The sequence below is a fragment of the Myotis myotis genome, unplaced genomic scaffold, assembly GCF_014108235.1.
Source record: "Myotis myotis isolate mMyoMyo1 unplaced genomic scaffold, mMyoMyo1.p scaffold_m19_p_1, whole genome shotgun sequence".
NCBI classification, from domain to species: Eukaryota; Metazoa; Chordata; class Mammalia; order Chiroptera; family Vespertilionidae; genus Myotis; species Myotis myotis.
Window position 1 is genome coordinate 60,004,036 of NW_023416313.1, and position 21,835 is coordinate 60,025,870.

At 38.9% G+C, this 21,835-nt stretch overlaps 1 protein-coding gene and 1 non-coding gene across 4 annotated transcripts in view; both read right to left on the reverse strand.

Moving 5' to 3' along the window:
* FAM13A (family with sequence similarity 13 member A) overlaps positions 1-21,835 on the reverse strand; it is a 276,291-nt gene that overhangs the window by 203,821 nt on the left and 50,635 nt on the right. For all 3 annotated transcript variants that reach the window (XM_036339586.1, XM_036339576.1, XM_036339596.1), the window contains exon 4: positions 10,780-10,957. In XM_036339586.1, coding sequence (XP_036195479.1) covers positions 10,780-10,957 — 178 coding nt within the window. The remainder of the gene's footprint in view (positions 1-10,779; positions 10,958-21,835) is intronic.
* Positions 18,623-18,727, reverse strand: LOC118661302. Its single transcript, XR_004969268.1, has one exon. It is a non-coding gene; the product is annotated as a U6 spliceosomal RNA (small nuclear RNA).

Genomic DNA, 21,835 nt, shown 5'->3' on the forward strand with positions numbered 1-21,835 from the left:
CTTGGAGCGGAGGAGCCAGGCGGTCTGGATTCAGAATTCTGGCCCCAACCTCTTCCTTGCCATGTGACCTTGAGCAAGTTAAACTTTCTGTGCTTCAGTTTCTTCTTGTGTGGAGAAAAGAAATGAAAAGCACTTAGAACACTGACCAGAACTTAATGAGCACTCAATAAGTGTTACCTATTTTTACTGCTGAGAAAAAAAAAAGAAATGCCATTTGTAGGGGATAGCTTAAATAAAGAATATTGATCGAAAGATCACAATGCTATGCTGTCAGTAGAAATGATGACATAGAATTATACTTATATGCATGGAAAAATGCCATAATAGATGGCATTAAGTTTTAAAATCAAGGTTATACTTTATTACTCCATCTTTAATCAAACATAAATATATATGTGATCACACGGAGAAAAGAATATGGAAGCACATAAACTTAAAGTGTGCACAGTAACTGAATCTAGGTAATAGAATTATAGATGATTTTTTAAAAATGTTTTTATTGATTCCAGAGAGGAAAGGAGAAAGAGAGAGATGGAAACATCAATGATGAGAAAGAATCATTGATCGGCTGTCTCCTGCAGGCCCCCTACTAGGGATCGAACCCACAAACCTGACATGTGCCCTTGACTGGAATGGAACCTGGGACCGTTTAGTCCACAGGCTGATGCTCTATCCATTGAGCCAAACCAGCTAGGGCGATGATTTTCATTTTCATCTTGATTCTCATGCTTTTTTTTTTTTTTTTTTTTACAATGAACATGTTACTTTTGTAATAAAAATAAATTTATACGCATTTTTTTTAAAAAGGGCAACTGAAAAATCAATTATCATAGTTACCAGTGACAGGGGGGTTGATAACACAGAGTGCAGGAGATAAGTAACCACTGGAAAGGGCTGGCACAGGTTTCAAGAGAGAAAAGGCCAAACTTTCCAATCACTCATCCTATATAATAAAAGCCTAATATGCTAAATGTCCGTTCATCCGGTTGACCGTTCAACCAATCAAAGCGTAATATGCTAATAATATGCTAAGGCCACTCAGCTGCTCACTATGATGTGCACTGAACACCAGGGGGCAGACAGTTTACCAGTCTCTATGATGTGCACTGACCACCAGAGGGAAGACGCTCCGACCTGTAGGTGAGCTTGCTGCTGGGGTCCAGCCAATTGGGACTGAGTCAGAAGGGCCAGACACGCCCTGGAGCCCTACTGTGGTCCCTCCCAGGCTGGCCAACCTCTTGCAATCCCTACCCAGCCCCGATCATTCACTGGTGGGGTCCCTTGGCTTGGCCTGCACTCTGTCACAATCCGGGACCCCTGGGGGGATGTCAGAGAGCCGGTTTCAGCTGATCCCGCAGGCCAGGCTGAGGGACCCCGCTGGTGCACAAATTCATGCACCAGGCCTCTAGTTCTTTAATATGCCAGACAATATAAAAACAATTGTGTAAAAAATTAAATGAACAACCTGCATTTTATAAATAGATTTGTTAACAGGTTATAAATATAACCTGTTATAAATATAACCTGAGAGATTAGGGCCAGGGCTTAACTTTAAAAAATGTCAGTTGTCTACACTTTTCAATCCAAATTATCCATTTTCCAAAAGTGAAATCCTGGGCTATAAACTAAACAAAGCTGCTTAGCAGTAGCTAACAAATAAGGTAACAGCAACATTATAGGTTTATCTGGTTACACATCCTGTTTGTGTCTGCAAATTTAGTTGATCTCATCTAATGTTGTCCAAATACCTAATTATACACACAAACACACACCAATCATGCAACTACAGGTTATAAATTAGTGATTTAGTAAGATTAACTTACTGTGCTATTTTTCTGCAAGATTTGAAGAAGACCAATAGCAGCTTTAAAAACATTTTTAGCCCTGGCTGGTTTGGCTCAGTGGATAGAGCATTGGCCTGCGGACTGAACCAAGGTTCGATTCCAGTCAAGGGCACATACTTCTCTTGCAGGCTCACACAGGAGGGAACCAATGGATGCTTCTCTCTCTTTTTCTGTCTCTCCTCCTCCCTTCCACTCTCTTTAAAAATCAATGGAATGCTCCCAGGAACAAGCTGGAATTACAACTGAAATATGGAAAGGCTTCCTGAATAATCAATGGAAACCTCACAGGAGAGAACCCTGATACCCAAGGACCGAAGGTGGAGACCGCATAGAGACTGAATAATATTGAATGTGAACTATAATTGAAAAAAAGGATGGAAAATTGTGTATGTTTTTCATCACACACACAAAAAAAAATTAATGGAAAAAATCCTCAGGTGAGGATTAACAAAAATAAACCATAAACCTTTTTTATGCAGACACCAGGCAAAAATGTGTAGCACCTTGGATAGAAGCATACATGGAAGGATTATCACCCAAAATAAAAAATTGATAAAAAATTTATCTCTTTTAAGCTCTGGAAATACATATTATATTACTGATTACCTTATTGATTAGCAATGAAATACTTGTTTGAAGGGATAGGATTAATTTACAAAGCTACAGACTAAAGGCAAAGAAATAAAAAAATGAAGAATTTGATCAAAATGGCTTACCATCACAGCAATTAGTCAGTTTGTTTTAATTATTGAATATTAAAATGTGGTTATTAATGTTCTTAAATGATGGAAACTAAATATGCACAATGAGTTGAACACAAAGTGTCAAGAATATTAACAACCAAAAAAAAAAAAAAAAACTTAGCTAATTCATTAGGGAGTCTTTGGTTTCTTCATCAATGTCATTTAACAAACACATTTTTAAATTAACTCTAAATAACAGTACATACAAATATTTAGGTTTTTCTAATATTCATCCCAGCTTTGAACACTGTTTTGTCAAAGGAAATTTCAAATTCGAAGGAGTCATATAATACTAGAGGCCCGGTGCACAGATTGTGCACCAGTAGGGTCCCTTGGACACTGCACCACTCCCGCTCATCCAGGCCCCACTGAGCCTGCCGCCACTCGGGTGTGCAGGGGGAGTGTTTACGGGAGAGGCTTGTGCTGCCGCAGCTGCACTTGCCAGCTCTGAGCCTGGCATCTGGTGTCCATCTGTCAGCTGAGTGGCACTCCTTCATTGAGCATATGCCCCCTGGTGGCCAGTGCACATCATAGCTGACCACCAGGTCGTCCATCGCTTAGGCTTTTATATATATAGATTAGAAAGTATAATATTTACAATTGTGAATCCTGTGGGGAAAAAAGCCACCTACTAAGATGGACTCCTGGTGGCTAACTGGGCTCAAATGTTTAAAAACAGACCCCAGCAGCCATTTCTGTAGAGGGGCCTCTAGCCAAACTGCACTTCATGAATAAGCCAGAGCCGGACTGCCTGCTGCAGTGTTTCTGCCATCTGAGCCAGCCTTAAAAAGCCTATTTCAACTAATAAGACTTGAGGCTTTCCTGTCCAATCGGAGCTATACAGCTCTGGCTAATCAGAGCAACTCTATTCTGACCAATCAGGACAGTGCATTTTGGACCAACCAAACTGTGAGAATTTGGAGTCCTCATTTGCATAAGGACTGACCAATCAGGGTACAGAGGCAAGGACTTCTGTCCAGCTTTTTTCTGGCTCCAGAAGCCTACTTTCCCCTTCTACCAAATGAAGACTGAGTCTCCCTGACTGAGCTGAAACACCCAAGATGCCTCGCCAGAAAAGCGTGAAGCAAATGGGGCGGACTACAGCGGAGCAGCACAGTGCAGCATAAAGCAGACCAGCCCTGGGCAGAGCAGACCAGACCATCAAAAGGGGCAGAGCAAAGCTGTCTAGCCAGAGAGGGGCCTGGCCCCAGAGCTGTTCCACAGTCGTGTTTTCACAGCCGTGCTGCATCGTAACTGAGCTGTTTTGCACTGCATCAAGTTTCCTTCTTCGCCGCTCTTCAAACTGGGGACTCCTATGGGCACTGATTTGGCAACACAGAGCACTGGTTGACACATGGAGTTGCTGTTTATGAGAAAATTCGTTTCCAAAGTCAGCGTGTGATAAGAAAAATCACGCACAGCCAACATTATACTTTAAATTCTTAATGTACAACATGCCTCAGCACATCTTAAAAAAATAGGTTTCCTCCTGTTGTGTCCTCAGGAGTACACTGCCTTAGGGAAGATTCACAAGAAAACAGAGACTAAGTCAAGGACAAGGATGCTGGTGTATTATTTTGGGAGTAGGAATACAGGGCAGCATGGGTGAGGGAAGGAGGCAAGTAGGGATGCAAAATAGTGACTTCAAAAAAGAACCCCAATGACACACAACAGTTTGCATGACAGACGCCTGGTTCGGCAGTCTGGAATTCAGCATATGGATTCCGCCGGCGGGGGAAAGAAGAGATGCGCCTACGTTCCCCCTGACTCCTGTTTCCCTTTAGCAAAGGGATTTAACTGTTCTCCCGCCCAGGTTGCATATCTAGCCCTTCTGGCAGCTTGTCAGGAATTGAGATCCTAGTATGGCGTCCAAAGTCACTGGGGAAGCCAGGAACTCAGGGCAGGTGGCTGGCTGACTCAGCTGCAAGGCAGCAGCCAAGAAGGACCCAGGGTTCCCAAGGCAGGTGGAGGGTCAGTTCCTGGCAGCAGATTAGTCTGGGAGGTAGGCAGATCCAGGGCAATTTTAGGAAGTCATGCTTCCATTACAAGTACTAAGTTGAAGAAGTTGGTTTTTATTTAGAAGTTTTATTGGACAAGAAAAATTTTTTCTTTAGGTATTAAGAAGCATTTATAATACTGTAAGGAGCTTGTACTTTTTGCATGAAGAAAGTGAAAACTGAGACAACTGCGGTAAGAAGAATCCTGTCTTTAGTCTCATGTTTTGAAGGAGCCCACTTCATTAAGTGATATGATGGGACAAATCTATAAGACTTGATCTTTCCCATAATGTAATTATATACGCAAATATTCCAACACCACTCTACCGATTGTCCACTACGCACCAGGACTTTATGGTCTTGCTTGGCTTCAAAGCAAACTTTGTCGGTCCCATTTTACAGAAAATGTAACAGAAAAATAAATAATGCAGAAGGTCAAACCTACCAATGGCAGAACAAGGACTAGACGAATTTTCTTTTATGTCATGATATTCAAACCACTGAAACCCATTTTAAAAGCTATCAAAACTTTGGGAAAGCAATTCTTGCTAATCTCTAAGAATAATAATATCCTTTAGCCCTAGCCAGTTTGGCTCAGTGGATAGAGCATTGGCCTGTGAACGGTCCCTAGTTCGATTCCAGTCAAGGGCACGTGCCCAGGCTGTGGCTCGATCCCCAGTAGAGGGCATGCAGGAAGCAGCCAATCAATGATTCTCTCTCATCATTGATGTTTCTATCTCTCTCTCCCTCTCCCCTCCTCTCTGAAATCAATATAAATATATTTTAAAAAGGAAACAAGAGGAGAACCAAGATGGCGGCATAGGTTAACGCTGGAGTTTGCTGCCTCGAACAACCACTTCAAAAGTGAAACTAAAAGACGGAACGGACATCACCCAGAACCACAGGAACGCTGGCTGAGTGGAAGTCCTACAACTAGGAGGAAAGAGAAACGCATACGGACACTCAGAGGAGGCGCAGTGCTGAAGTCAAATACTGAGGTGCAGAGTGCATGCAGAGCGGGCTGGCGGCAGAGGGCACGGTTGGCGTTTTCAATCGGGAGGGAGTCGCAGACTCTGAGCTCCAGATCTGGGCGAGTCTTTAGGGACCCTGACTCAAACGGGAGAAGTGGGACTGTCTGGCTTCGGTCGGAGCGAGTGCAGCTTTCTCTCCGAGGTTTGCAGCGGTTGCTGGGACTCAGAGAGGCAGAGCCCCTGGGGACAGGACTGAGAGCAGCCATAACGGCTCTCTCCGGCCCACCCTGTTTGATCCCATGCGACCCGCCCCGCCCAAGCCCTGCACAGAGGCATTTGCCGGATAGCCTCAGGCAAACGCCAGATTAGCACCTCCCTAGAGGACAGAAGTTCTCTCACTGCAGACACAGCTGACTCTCACAGCCACTTGGCCTGGAGGTCAAATCCCCCCTAGTATTAGCTACAACAATCAAGGCTTAACTACAAGACTGCTCACAAAGACCACTAGGGGGTGCACCAAGAAAGCATAACAAAATGCGGAGACAAAGAAACAGGACAAAATTGTCAATGGAAGATATAGAGTTCAGAACCACACTTTTAAGGTCTCTCAAGAACTGTCTAGAAGCCGCCGATAAACTTAATGAGACCCTCGATGTTGTGATAAAGAACCAACTAGAAATTAAGCATACACCGACTGAAATAAAGTATACAGACTCCCAACAGCAGACCAGAGGATTGCAAGAATCAAGTCAAAGATTTGAAATGCGAAGAAGCAAAAAACACCCAACCAGAAAAGCAAAATGAAAAAAGAATCCGAAAATACGAAGATAGTGTAAGGAGCCTCTGGGACAGCTTCAAGCGTACCAACATCAGAATTATAGGGGTGCCAGAAGATGAGAGAGAGCAAGATATTGAAAACCTATTTGAAGAAATAATGACAGAAAACTTCCCCCACCTGGTGAAAGAAATAGACTTACAGGTCCAAGAAGCGCAGAGAACCCCAAACAAAAGGAATCCAAAGAGGACCACACCAAGACACATCATAATTAAAATGCCAAGAGCAAAAGACAAAGAGAGAATCTTAAAAGCAGCAAGAGAAAGAAAGTCAGTTACCTACAAGGGAATACCCATACGACTGTCAGCTGATTTCTCAACAGAAACTTTGCAGGCCAGAAGGGAGTGGCAAGAAATATTCAAAGTGATGAATACCAAGAACCTACAACCAAGATTACTTTATCCAGCAAAGCTATCATTCAGAATTGAAGGTCAGATAAAGAGCTTCACAGATAAGGAAAAGCTAAAGGAGTTCATCACCACCAAACCAGGATTATATGAAATGCTGAAAGGTATCCTTTAAGAAGAGGAAGAGGAAGAAAAAGGTAAAGATACAAATTATGAACAACAAACATGCATCTATCAACAAGTGAGTCTAAGAATCAAGTGAATAAATAATCTGATGAACAGAATGAACTGGTGATTATAATAGAATCAGGGACATAGAAAGGGAATGGACTGACTATTCTTGGGGGGGGGGGAAGGGGTGTGGGAGATGCGGGAAGAGACTGGACAAAAATCGTGCACCTATGGATGAGGACAGTGAGGCTGAGGGTGGGGCGGGAACTGGGAGGAGGGGAGTTATGGGGGGGAAAAAGAGGAACAAATGTAATAATCTGAACAATAAAGATTTAATTAAAAAAAAAAAAAGGAACAAAATGTTCATCTTAAAATAATAATATCCTTTAGCAGAATTTTTAGTTATCTTAGAAACTGGGATATTAGGGCCCTAGTCGGTTTAGCTCAGTGGACAGAGCATTGGACCAAAGGGTCCCGGGTTCAATTACGGTCAAGGGCACATACCTCGGTTACAGGCTCCTCCCTGGCCCTGGCCGTGGCCCTGGTTAGAGCTCATGCAGGAGGCAACCAATCAATGTGTTTTTCTCGCATTGATGTTTCTCTCTGTGTTTCCCCCTCTCTTCCACTCTCCCTAAAAATCAATGGAGAAAATATCCTCGGGTGAGGATTAACAACAATAAAAATACACACACAAAAAGAAACTGGAATATTACAAAATTCTTTAGAAATATGATATAGAAAATATATAGTTTACAGTCTAAAGTTTGATGAATTTTTCATAGAAAAATACTTATTACTATGCCACAGTATATTATGAAAATATTATGCTATAAGACATCATTATATTATTATTTTATACTATAAAAACATCATTATATTATTGCCATAGTATATTATAAAAAGCGTAAACTCTTCAGTGGCACAGGTCCACTTCTAGGACATCATTCTAAAGAAACAGTTGCACGTGTACATCGAGTCACACTCAAGGTTCGCTGCAACTGCTTTGTTTTTAACCATTTTTTAATTGATGGTTAAATTGTTTTGTTTTGTTTTTCAATAACAGTTTACTTTTAATATTATTTTGTATTGGTTTCAGGTGTACAGCCTAGTGGTTAGACAATCATATACTTTATAAAGTGTTCTCCCTGTATTTCCAATACCCCCCTGGCACCATATACAGTAACTGGTTGTTTTTTTTTTTAATGACAACAACTTCAGTGCTCATCAATAGTTAAATAGATAAAGTATAGCAAATTTCACACTATCTCATCATTGATATTTCTATAACTCACTCTCTCTCAGAAATCAAATAAAAAATTTTTAAATAAATAAATTTAAATATAAAAATATATTTTTTAAAAAAGAAGAGTCACCTAGAAGCCCAGCATCCAGAAAACCAAACAATCATATATTGTTTGTGTATTTCTTTTCATTTATATGGTTATATATTTCATAGACATTATTTTGTATCTAAAATTTTATATTATTTTAAAAATTATTTCATAAGTATGTTCCCATATCTATTAGAAATAAATCTTCCTCATCTATTGACTATATAGTGTATTCACATTAGTTATTAAGGAAAGTATTGCCTTTGTTTGTCTTTTAGTGGTTTATGGTGAGACTTGTCCTTGAATAGCAGCTTTTCACTGACCATTTTTATAACATAGTGTAGACGGACTAACTGTGGTCACTAGAGTTGAAGTGTCTACTTTTCCCTGATGTAGTTAGAGGAACTTCAAGAAAAAAATAACCATTTCTACCTCTTTAGAATCAATTAGATAAATGAGACAGTACAGTACTTTCTAAGTGCTCGATATACACTATATGTTACAATTATTATAGCCTATTTCAATGAGAAAAGGACCTGGTAGTGACGTCTACATCCATAAGTTTAGAAATACATACCAATTAATAGATCAGAGCAATAGGAATGTACTTAGTGCCACTGAACTGTATATTTAAAAATGGTTAAAATGGTAAATTTTGTTACATACGTGTGTGTGTGTGTTTTAATCCTCATCCGAGGATATTTTTTCCAAAGATTTTTAAAGAGAGTGGAAGGTTCTAAAAAAAATAAATAAATAAAGAGAGTGGAAGGGAGGGGAGAGAAAGAAACATTGATGTGAAAGAGATACATTGATTGGTTGCCTCCCACATGTGCCCTGACCAGGGCTGGGGATAGAACCTGCAACCCAGGGATGTGCCCTTGATTGTGAATCTAACCCACGATGCTTCAGTGCAAGAGCTGACGTTCTAACCCAGGGGTGGGCAAACTTTTTGTCTTGAGGGCCACAATGGGTTCTTAACTGGACCGGAGGGCCGGAACAAAAGCATGGATGGAGTGTTTGTGTGAACTAATATAAATTCAAAGTAAACATCATTACATAAAAGGGTACGGTCTTTTTTTTTTTTAGTTTTATTCATTTCAAACGGGCTGGATCCGGCCCGCGGGCCGTAGTTTGCCCACGGCAGTTCTAACCACTGAGCACACCCACCAGACCTGTTATGTATATTTTATCGCAATAAAAAATTGTTAAGCTATAATCATTAGTAGACTCTATAATAAAAACTCATCACTTATTTGATATTTTGACTAATTGAAGCAGGTTGTCAGAAATTCCAGATCAAGCCCAATCCAGTAAGCCAGCAATGAGATATGCATCTGTGTGGTATTAAATAAGCATTCTATTTGCAATTTGCTTTCACCTCTTCTAGAACCTAGGGTTTCAAAACTGATGAGTAATATTTTCTACTTACCTTTAGTTCTTAGATGCAAGTTACCAAAGTTTACTCTGCAGATAAACATAAAAGGAAACACAGCTTTTTTACTACCATAGAGCTCCTGAGTAAGATAAGAATTAGTGGAGCCTGTGTTTGAGACATTTATTTATGAGACCCTAACATATCCTATGAAATGCTGTTATTTAAAATTTAAATATCTAAGGTTACAAAGGGGATCATTATTAAGGCAGAACTTCTCCCTCTAGTAGGTTGCAAAGGTCCTGAAGCCTGTAGCCACTATGATCTAAGCCAGAGTTTATATTTAGACAGTGGTTCTCCCGCTGTAAAATTACTAGTTCTGGGCAGCTGAATGGGTCTGCAGACTAATGGAGTGGATAAGCAGATACACTACTAAGGAAAAAGCAAAAAACTTCCTGAGAACTTCTGAGACCCTTTAAAGTGTGAGGAGTGTTCTCTCTCTGTCTCTTTCCTTATAACTAGAAGGAATGTGTTTTCTATCAGCAGGGATTGATAGGAGAGTGAAAAGCAAAGTCCCTGGATTGCAAGATCATGTTTCATACTTTAAAGAGCTTTCAAGAATAAAAGGGAAAATAAAAATAAAGCTTTACAAAAATTCTTGTGGCTAGTGATGTAGCACCCACCACAGAAAACTAGTTTATTTCTAGTCTAGTTTATTCCTAGAAAATAAATAAATGTAGCTGAGGTTACATTTTTCTGTCACTGACATATTCCGCTTGTAATTTTCCATCCATTAGCAATGTTTTGACCTTTATCACTATTAAAGAAATTATGTCCTACATCGTTTTCCTTTCCTTTCTGCTAATCAATGTTTCAGATTAAATTTTTTAATGCCCTTTTTTAGTGAAAGTAAAGCTTATTTTCAGAATTTTAAATAAGGTTGTTTGAAATATTACAAATGATGGCTTCATAGAGGGTATTGTCTGCTTTCTTAAAAATTGAGACAAAAAAATGAGGCTAAAATGCTCAATAGCAAGATGGAACTTCTCCAACTGAATTGGTTGGCTTTCTGGTTTGAAATAGTAGGCATCTACATCCCAGTCATTTCAGGCAATGCTAAAAGAAAAGGGGTATGTGATAATATTGAAAGCAAACTCCACTGACTTACTGAAAGCAATTGGGCCCAAACACAGTGGCGAGATTGTGGACATTCATGCGATTCTGCACATGGTGCTCGGCTACCTTTGTCAAGAACCGGCAGAGGTACTTGAGGAGGCAGTAGTGCATGTCTGGCAGCTCTTTTATTAAGGCTCTTAAGCTATTCTCCTGAGCATCATTTGTGTCATCTGAAAAGAAAAAGAAAAATGTACTCAGGCATATTTCACTGTGACAATAACAAAAATACACAGATATTTAAATTCTAACACTTTATTCAGAAAAAAGATTCCTAAAGATTGAGATAGGCCATCAAAAAGGGCCTAAGGTTTGGCTCAATGGATAGAGTGTCGGCCTGCGGACCAAAATTCTGGTTTCGGTTTCGATTCCAGTCAAGGGCAAGTACCTTGGCTGCAGGCTCCTCCCCAGCCAGGGCCCTGGTAGGGGCTCTTGCAGGAGGTAACCAGTCTCGATGTGTTTCTCTCACAGGTGTTCCTCTCTGTCCTTCCCTCTCTCTTCTACTCTCCCTATAATCAACAGAATCCTTGGGTGAGGATTAACACAACAAAACAAAAAAGGGCACTCACTTTTGCTTTTCCTATGCTCCTTAAGCATTTAACTTTTTGAAATGTTAAAGAATTCCTAACTTATTCAAGACATGCTGAAAACCAAGAGCTTTATTCACTGCATGAAATGGGTTCCTTTAAGTGAAAAGATGAAAGTTCTTGACTTAAGAAAAATCATATCTGAGGTTCCTATGATCTACTATAGTAAGAACAAACCTTGTATTCCTGAAATTGTGAAGAAGTACAAAGGAATTCATGCTAGTTTTCCCTTGCACCTCAAACTCCAAAAGTTATGGCCATAGTATATAAGTGCTTAGTTAAGATGGGAAAGCATTAAGTGGCTTCAGGGTAGAACACGTGAACAGAAAACAAGTTCCAGTGGACAACAACAACAGTGCTGCTCCAGAAAGCATTGAGCCTACACGGAGACTTTAGCAGGGGACCGACCCCCTGTAATGAGTAACACTGAGCCATTTATTGAAAGAAAGGAAAAAATTACACAGAAGTAAGTCTGGACTGAAAATATAAAAAATTACTGGAGAGAGAGAGAGAGAGAGAGAGAGCGCGCGCAAATTCACAAAATTTTTATTACAGTAGAGCATGATTGGTCTATTTTATTATTTGTTATTACTGTTGTTAATACCTTACTGTGCCTAATTTATAAATTTACCATAGGTATAAATGTATAGGAAAAAACATCGTATGTATAGGGTTAGGTACTATCTGCTGGTTTCAGGCATCCACTGGTGGGGGAGTGGGTTGTATGTATCCTCCTCGAATACGGGGAGACTAGACTGCTGTACCTATGTGACCTTAGACTTTACTAAACTGCTTCCTTATTTTTAAATGGTAATATTAACTATCTTATAGGGTTGTGATGGGGATTAAATGAAATACTTGTAAAGTACTTAAAAGAGTGATTGACACATACTAAATGCTATAAATAAGTATTAATAGCTCCTTTTACTTTACCTCCATTGAGGTGTGGTTTTATGACCACACTGAGGCTGAAATGAAATGCCTTTAATACGAGCGCAGTTCACCTTTATGAAGTTAGAACAAGTGATGCTACTAAACAGCAATGCCAGAAACGTGTAGATTTCCATCTTTGCTGGAACTGTTTTGCAAAACATTCTATTATAATTACACCATCCCGACTTCCTTGCTCATCATTTTCCTGCTTCCATTGTGACTGTATGTTTATGTTTGAGTTGTCTTTATAATGAAAAGTTACTGCTGGAAGAAATTTATTACTAAGCTTCATTTGCGTTATTACAAGAGGCTGCAGTACATTTTACAATATTCATTCGTTGTATAATATTCCATTCTGCCTTATCACAGTTTATCCACTCCCCTCTTAAAGGTTATTTGGATTGTTTCAAATACTTCCTGGGGACAGTGCTGTAAGGATCATTTTTGTACATAACTTCTGGTGTACATGTACAGAGTGTATCTTGGGGTATACATTGAAGAGTGAAATTGTTGGGTTATTGTATGAAACTACAAGTTTACATATAAATAATACTGCTTTGCAAAGAACAAATTAACCTCTATATGTACATAGAGAATAGGAACAATAAAAGTTAAGATTAAACACCTGTAAATATTTAAAAATATAAAGTTAAAAAAATATAAAAGTGTACATTTAAGGGTACAAGCAACAGAATTCCAATAGCCCTGGAAATGAATGGGCCACTGGCCTCAGTCTGACATGAAATTTCAAACCCTTGCATGCGAAGAAACCTCGTCAAATAAAATAAATTCTCAAATAGTTATGAATTTATGACAATAGCATCCTTAAAAATGTAACATTTTCATAATTTACTTCCAATTTTTGAAATGCAATAAATAATCTTCCCAAGGAAATAAAATGGACAAGTAATGGAAATAGATATATTCAGAGACTCTCAAGCTTATTAAAATAATATTAAATCCTTTATGGCATGAATGGAAGAATCACTAAACATATTCTCAAAAAAAACAGAAGTAATTGCGGAAAATATGTCTTATCTTTATCTCATTCTATGCCCCCAAACTTCCATTTCCTCTGATGGAAGATGGATTCACTGATTCACTCACTGGGCGAGAATCTTGAGTGTCCTCTACGTCAGTGGTTTTACATACTGCATTTGAACCTTCAATAGTCACAATGGACCTCCTGAATCTTTCTTTAAACATACTGACAGTGCAGTAAAGGCCTTTCCTTATTAGCATATTTCTTCTCACTTCTTTTCATACTGATTAATTATGTGCTAACATACTGAGAATCTGCAGTTTGCACTGCTTTCCAGAAATATGTGGTAAATAGCACCATTACAGCAAGACTTCCTACACGAGAGAATCACCATGGCTCAACTCCTTTGGAGAAGCCTGTAGGAGAATGTAGGAGAATGCCCAACAAAGCACTGAGTCTGGGAGTCTGGGTGCAAATGTGCCTAATAAGCAGAAGCCTTTTCATGTTTGTGAGAAACACAGTTCATAATAATTACTTTATTATTACTTTCATTATCTTTTGATTTGCTGATACCTAAATATAATAAATACTACCTATTCACTCATGTTCTTGCATTTATATTGGTAATTACAATGGCTCTCCCTCGAGTTTTCACATTATAAAAAAGAATTAGCAGTGCTTCTATGAATTAATACACACTAATTCATGATATATACTTATTGTACACTATCTATAATATTTCCAGGTGTTTTCTATGTGTCTGACAACGCTGAAGATACAGCACTGAACAAAAGAAACATCATGCTTTTATGAAACATATTCAAATCAAGGGGAGAGACAATCAAACGATCAGTAACATAAGTGCTATGAAGAAATATAAAGCAGGGAAAGGGGAAGTAAAGCCGCGTTATGCAGGGGTGGGGAACGTTATTTCATGAAACACAGTCAGGAGTCAGGGGAGGCCTCTCTAACATGGGAACCGCTAAGCAGAGAGCTGAAGCGAAGAGGGAAGTGCATTCTAAGCAATGAAAAGGGGGCCCTGAAGGGGCCTTGGGGCTGGGGCCACGTGGTATAGGTGGGAGAGTAGTAGAAAATAAAGTCAGGAGACAGTGTGGGGGAGGACTAGAGCCAGCCAACACAGTCTTATTTTAAGCTATGGCCTCCCCCCCGACTCCCTACTGCCACCCTGAGTGAGGGTTTTGAGCTGTGGGGGGATGTGACTTTAGGGGCCACTCGGGCTGCTGTGCTGAATCTAGGCTCTAAGGGGCAAAATCGAAAGCAGGGAGAATAGGTAGGGGACTATTGTGACAGTCCAGAAAAGTAAAAGCCAGCTGTCCCTGGACCAGAGGTTGATAGCAGTGAGATGGTAAGACATGTGCAGATTCTGGATAAAGTTTAAACGTGTCTTGTTTGTTCTACATATGTAAGTTGTTTTATCTATGTAAAATACATGTATGAAACAATCATTCAAGAGGTCTTTATTGAGTGGTTTATTCTATGCTAGGCAAAATTCTAGGCATTTGTGATGCAGCAGCAAGCAAACAAACCAACCCCTACCTTCATGGAGCTCAGAGTCTAGTACAGCCGTGGGCAAACTACGGCCCGCGGGCCGGATCCGGCCCGTTTGAAATGAATAAAACTAAAAAAAAAAAAAGACCGTACCCTTTTATGTAATGATGTTTACTTTGAATTTATATTAGTTCACACAAACACTCCATCCATGCTTTAGTTCCGGCCCTCCGGTCCAGTTTAAGAGCCCATTGTGGCCCTCGAGTCAAAAAGTTTGCCCACCCCTGGTCTAGTAGGTAAAATGTTAAACAATAAATATAGTAACAGGGCTAGGGGAGCTGGGAGTACCAGCCTGGTGAGGGATGGTGACTGAAATTATAAATAAGATTTTCAGGAAGGCCTCACTGAGAATGTGTCTGATGTTTATAGGCAGTTTAAGTTAAAAAATAAAAATCCACAAAACTGGCAAATGTGAGCTCAGAGTTGGAGGTTCAGTTTTAAATGTCTCTTAAAGCCCCTCAATAAATTCCTTGCATATAAAAAGTGGTTAAGAAATAGTTTTAGCCCTGGCCAGTGTTGGTAAGTGGTTAGAGCATCGGCCCATGTACCAAAGAGTTGTGGTTTCTATTCTTGGTCAAGGGCAGGTACCTGAGTTACAGGTTTGCTCAGTAGGGGCATGTGTGAGAGGCAACCAATCCATGTGTCTCTCACATAGCAATGTTTCTCTTTCTTTCTGCATATCTCTCCCTACCACTCTCTAAAAAATCAATGGAAAAAAATATCCTCGGGTGAGGATTGAAAAAAAGATAGCTTTAATAGACTGATACACGCTTATGACACACTTTTAAGACACAGTAAGACAAACTAGCATAGGAATTAAGAGACTCCTATATCTCGAATATATCTGAAAGAAATGTGGAATAATTTAATCTATTTAAAGAACTCGCTGGTTCAAAGTGTTAAGTTGGAGTTGGATCAAAGAGAGTTATTTAAATGATAAGAAAGGGTTATTTGATGGTGGGAGAATAAGGATACTCAGCAATGAAATTCCACAGAAGGGCCTCAGAAATGGAAGTACATGTATCTCTGAAGCTGTTTAAAATATTTTAACTACTTGAAACCTGAAGTTATTTCTATGAATTGGAATCAAAATTAGAATGTGTTAATTCATGGGTCTGGAAAGTTTAAGAAAACTTTGCAGATGGAATAATGGTTAATAACTGAAATAGTCATCATTTTCCTTAACATCAACCTTTTCCTAGAACAAGAACAAACTTACTCTTTTAGGGAAAAGTGTCACTTCAAATTATTCAAGTTTTCTTGAAAGTTTTCATTCATTCTTGGCTAAATTTGACCCATTTCTCAAGCAAAGACACGGACACTCAACTAGCAGCATCTACACAGTACACAGAGAAAATTAGTCAGCACTTAGAGAAGACTGTACCATAAAAACTTCTGTTCCAGAGTAAGCAGCAACCAGTGAACCAGGTGACAAGTATTTGCTCTCGTTAAAAAAGATAAGCATAACCAGTAATGCTGGACCCAGATCACATGAGGGGTGACACCTAACTCTAATCTGGACATTTATCCTAGTGCTTGTCACGTGCTCTAACTTTTCACTGGCCATGAAGTTATACTGAACTTACAATTTTAGCCTCAAGGAGAAAAAAAACAAACTGAATGCTAATCTGTACCACAATATATCTCAAAGTCATGAGAAGGTCAGCCATTAAAACAAGCAATAGCCTCATGGTGCCAGATTTATTGAAGTAGCTTTTTATTTCCTCATTAAGCTTCACAAAAGGATTTATGAAAACTTGCTAATTGATTAGACAGAACAATGAGCTGTTGCTGACTTTGGAGATAAAGAGAGGGCACAAGCTCAGGGATGTGGACAGCTCCTAGAAACTGAGGAGACGTCAGCAAGGACACAGGGACCTCAGTCCTACAACCACATGGCACTGAAGACTGCTAACGACCTGAGTGAGTCTGGTCGGGTAAGAACTCAGGCCAACATACACCTTGATTTTAGTCTTGTGAGAGCTGAAGAGAGAAACTAGCTGAGCCTTCACACCCCACTATGAGATAATAAACGTATGCTCGCTGTTTTAAGTCACTAAGTTTGTGGTAAAGCGGCAACAGGAATCTCATCCCACTTAGAGACAACTAGACTGAAACAGAGATGAAAACTTGTCCATGTCCACACAACCACCGCAGAGCTCAACTGCAGTTCAAGTCCGGGCAGTCCGACCTCAGAGCACATGAGTTGATCAACGCACTCTAACAGAATTAGCTGTTTCATACATGTCAATATTTTTAAAATGTTTTCTGAATCGACAAGCAAAATTGATGAATAGTATTGGGTAGGAACCCTAATACATTATAGCTTCTTAGGTCCTGAGATATGTGTGTGTGTGGGGAACAACATTTTAATAAGAGCCTACAAGAATGTCGGGCACAAAATGTTTTCTAAAAATAGTGAGAATAAAAAACGTGAATGACATACTTTCTAAATATGCATTCGCAGAAGAATGGGAAAAGCAATCACAAACTGCCTCTGCATTTCATTCTCCAGAAGTAGAATCATTTCTTTCGAGTGACGAGAAGCTTCATAATCACATCTTATAACTAATGGAATTTGTACTTTTCCATGTAAAATGAGAGGCTATGTTTTTATAGCTCTCTCGTAACCCTTGACCATGACAAAGTTCTTTCTCAGAGGCCCCACACAAATTTCTCAAAGTGCGAGATGATAAAGTGACTAATAAAAATTAATTAGTCTATTCTTAGACACTATTAATGAAACTACCAATCTTACCATTCTGATTAGATTCTGATTAGATGCAGAAGTGTGTGTATTGCTAAATTAGCCAGGATCCACACTTCACTCCTGCTCCCAGAATGAACCTGCATGCTGACCCACACAATTAGTATCTGCTCAAAGTAACATGTAGGCAAAGGCCTGCAGGCTGAACAGAGAATTAGTGAGGCTTTGCATTTCAGCCCTATAACAAAAACTAACTCCTGATGATACGTAAATAGTAGGTCAGCTAATCTGTTCTGAGGGCATTTACTGAGTGCTGCATGCTTGTCAGGGGAAACAGGTAGCACAGATAAAAATATAAGAAACATATAAAATAGTCTATCTAAATGTCCAAAATGGAAGATCAAATCTAGGTTAGCTGTTAGACAAGCATTTAACAGATGAAGAACGTGTTCATATGGGATGCCAGTACACAGGAGAACAGGAAAAATCACCACAGCACACAGAAAGGGGAGCCTCTGAATATATAACATGCTAATCTTGAACAATAAGGCACTATCCCAGCTCAATAAAACTTAGCTTCTTGGCTTTCCCTATGAATCTAGTGCTATATTAAGTGTGTGTGTGTGGGGGGGGGGGGGGGGAGGGACTGACACACTACTTACTAAGTAGTTAATAGGGAAAACATATCACCACTTATCCTTTCCTCAAGATTCAGCTGACGCTGCTCAAGCTGTAAGTGGACTGAGTTGGTGTCCTTTGAATTAAACCATGAAGCCCAGAGTTAAGCCCAGAGTTATTTTAAGTCTATTTTGAAGGTCTCTTCTTTCTCCCTTAAGTCTTCAAATTTATTTATGGACTTAATGCAAAAATTGAGTATGTCCATGGGTTCAGAAAAGTAGGTGTTTACAATGCAGCTGAATGGAATTAGGACAGGTTTACGGGTGACCAGCAAGCTAATCATTTGACATACTTTCAATTTGATATTCTTTAAGCAAATTTTCAATATTTCTTTTAAGTGAATTGACCTTCTATAAATACAAGTTGGATACCTTTTTTTAAAAAAAATATGGAATGATTCACGAATTTGCATGTCATCCTTGCACGGGGTTCACGTTAATCTTCTCTGTATCTTTCCAATTTTAGTGTATGTGCTGCCGAAGAGAACACAAGTTGCATATTTTTTTTAAATAATTCATTAGTTGTCTGTACTCTCTTCCAGCTCAATCCAAATAAGATATTCACATAAAAGCATGAGTGAAAAATGCAGAATTTACTGAGGATTTCACTCAGTTCATAACAATTAATTCCAAAAATCTCTAATAGACCTTATCTCTTGGCCTTGAAGGGGCTTAGTCTCCTCTCCCTTCCTCCTCTGCAGGCCCATAATCTTCCTGCTACTACAAAATTCTATTGCCTAAAATAAAAAATACAGGTAACAACAGGTGTTGGGGGGATGTAGAGAAATTAAAACTCTCATTCATTACTGATGGGAATGTATAATAGTTCAATTACTTGGGAAAATTGTTCCTTAAATGTTAAACATAAAGTTACCATTTGACCCAGCAAATCCACTCCTAGGCAGTTACTCAAGAGAAATGAAAGCACATAACCAATAAGAATTTGTAGATAAGTGTTCATAACAGCACAGCTAGTCGAAAGGTTATGCCCATATAACACCATGTAAATACGTGTTCATAACAGCATTATTCATAATAGCCAAAAGGTGAAAAAGGCCCAAAGTCTATCAATGAATGAATGGATAACAAAAGTGTGGTACAGTCATGCAAGGGAATATTAACCAGCCATAAAAAGGAAGTGCTGATCTATGTTCTAACAAGAATGGACCTTGTAACTTATACTAAGTGAAAGAAGCCAGTCACAAGAAAACCACATGGTGTGTGATTCATTTATAGGAAATGCCCATAATAGGCAATCTATATAGACGGACTGCCTAGGGCTGGGGGACGTGGAGGGGCAGCGGGGAGGCTGAGGAAAGAATGGGGAGTATCTGCTAATACACTTCCAGTTTGAAATGATAAAAATGTTCTAAAACCAGATGTGGTGATAATTGCACTCTGTGAATACACTAAGAATCACTAAATCATATACTTTATGGGTCAATTTTATGATGTATAAATTATATCTCAATAAACCTCTTAAAAGAAATTCTGTTGGCTTTAGAATCAAGTATAGGGGGAAAAAAGTCAGAGAAGTTACAGCTAAAGATAAGTTTATCTACTTTTCTCCTAATGACTCACTAAAATGACAATAAAATAATTGTAAAGGTATAATCTGTCAAGAATAAAGAGAACTGAATAGAGGACAATAGATGAAACACTTCAACAAATTTACAGGCACACATGCACACACACACACACATACTTCAAGACCAGCTCTAATGCAGAATTTTGCTTAGCCAAGGCTTCTCATTCAGAATTTGAATAATCCCACTCATTACTTATAACTATCTCATAGCATCAAAGGAAAAAAAAAAGATTTATATATGTGCTCTGTACAGAAAAGGTCATCTAGTTATCAGGATATACAATCTTAGAGATCACAGAGTATCATAAACACAAGTAAGGTTTTTCCTGTCACGTGGATTTGCAGGAAGCAGAACCAACTGGAATGTCATCACAATGTATGGAGTCACATGTGGAAACCTGGGCTTCCTGGCACCACATCTGCAACTCATTCCAGTGCAGGTTTCACAATCTGAATGATTGGCACCTTGGGCAGATATGCCAGTGGCAACCTTTTAATTCTTTTCTACATTTAGATTTTTATCCAGAAGAAAAGAAGCGTTTATATACTTGTTATTGCTTATCAAATGCCTAAAAGGCACAAACTGAAAATGAAAGGGCTTAAACTTGGAGTTTAATATGATTGTTTTTCATAGACACAGAAATTTGTGAAGGTTGAATAATTTCAAAAGAAAAGGAGCATCTCAGTAAGAAGGAATTAACTTAGGGGAGGAAAAATGTCATGTCCTTCCCATGGAGCTCATCCTATCCAAAGAGTGATGACGTCACTAGTATTACAACTAGCCAACATCTGCAGGGTAAAAACCACTCAGCTGATTGCAAGCAATGCAAGTGTCATCATGATATGCATATGGATAAAGACAAGCTTGACTCAAACTTTCTGAGTGAATTCCTCAGATAATGAAAAAAGCAGAACTCAAGACTCAAGCACAAGTCAGCTCATTAAATTAGATGTCTTTACAATTAGACACAGTACTCATTAAAATGGCCCTACTATCAGGGTGCTTTTCTTCAGAAAAACAGTTGCTGTTTAAATTATCAAACGCTCATAAACTAAAACTCACAGCACTTTATTCTCACATATTGTTTGCACAGCTATTATAAACTTCTGTTCCATTTAAAATCAAGTATGGGGGAGGGGGAGGCAAAGGAGAATGTCCATTTAAAGGAGTGATCCCATGTTCTTCCCAAGATTCCATTATAATGACAATAAAATAATGTTCAAAAAGCATAAGCACCCAAGGGCAACAAAAACAGCAGAGAAGACAGAAGTAGATGAGATTTCAAAGACGTTTAGAAGTGAATGCAAGCGACTGAAGAGAGACTGTTCCAAAGCCTGTCAGTCTCTAGGGAGCTTACCGCCACACACACATTTGGGCAAGTGTATTATCAGGTAGGAGTGCTGACGCTTAGTCTCTGGGTATCACTGGATTCCTGGATACCTGAGGCAGCCCAGGGCTATAGTGAAGTGCCAGTTGAAAAAGTGAGAATCAGTGAAAATCTGCTAAGAAATAAGGGGCCTATATCACATTAGGGCTGGTGCTGGGATCAAGAGATTATATAAATAAAATACTTGCTAGGTTTTAAACTATATAAATAAAACATCTGCTAGACATTAAACTAAACAGTGGTAATTTATTGTCACTGCAAGTAATAAATTCTCAAAGAGAATCAATGTTAAAACATAAACTAAAAACATAAAGAATTATCTATACAAATTAAGAAAATACACCCCAGTAAAATTTTTCCCATGGATTTTAGAATCATTCTTTACTTTTAGCTGTGCTAGCCATTAAAGATTTCCAAGACAAAAAACATCAATTCTGTAATAATAATTTCTATCCCAGAGACCACCTAAGTAGCATCCACTGTAGGCTCTTTACTAATCAATTTTCACTTGTACACTTACCAAATTGTGATACATTTTTCTTTTTATAAACTATGATACATTTTTTTGTAATATTTTTATTGATTTCAAAGAGGAAGGGAGAGAAACATAATGGATGAGA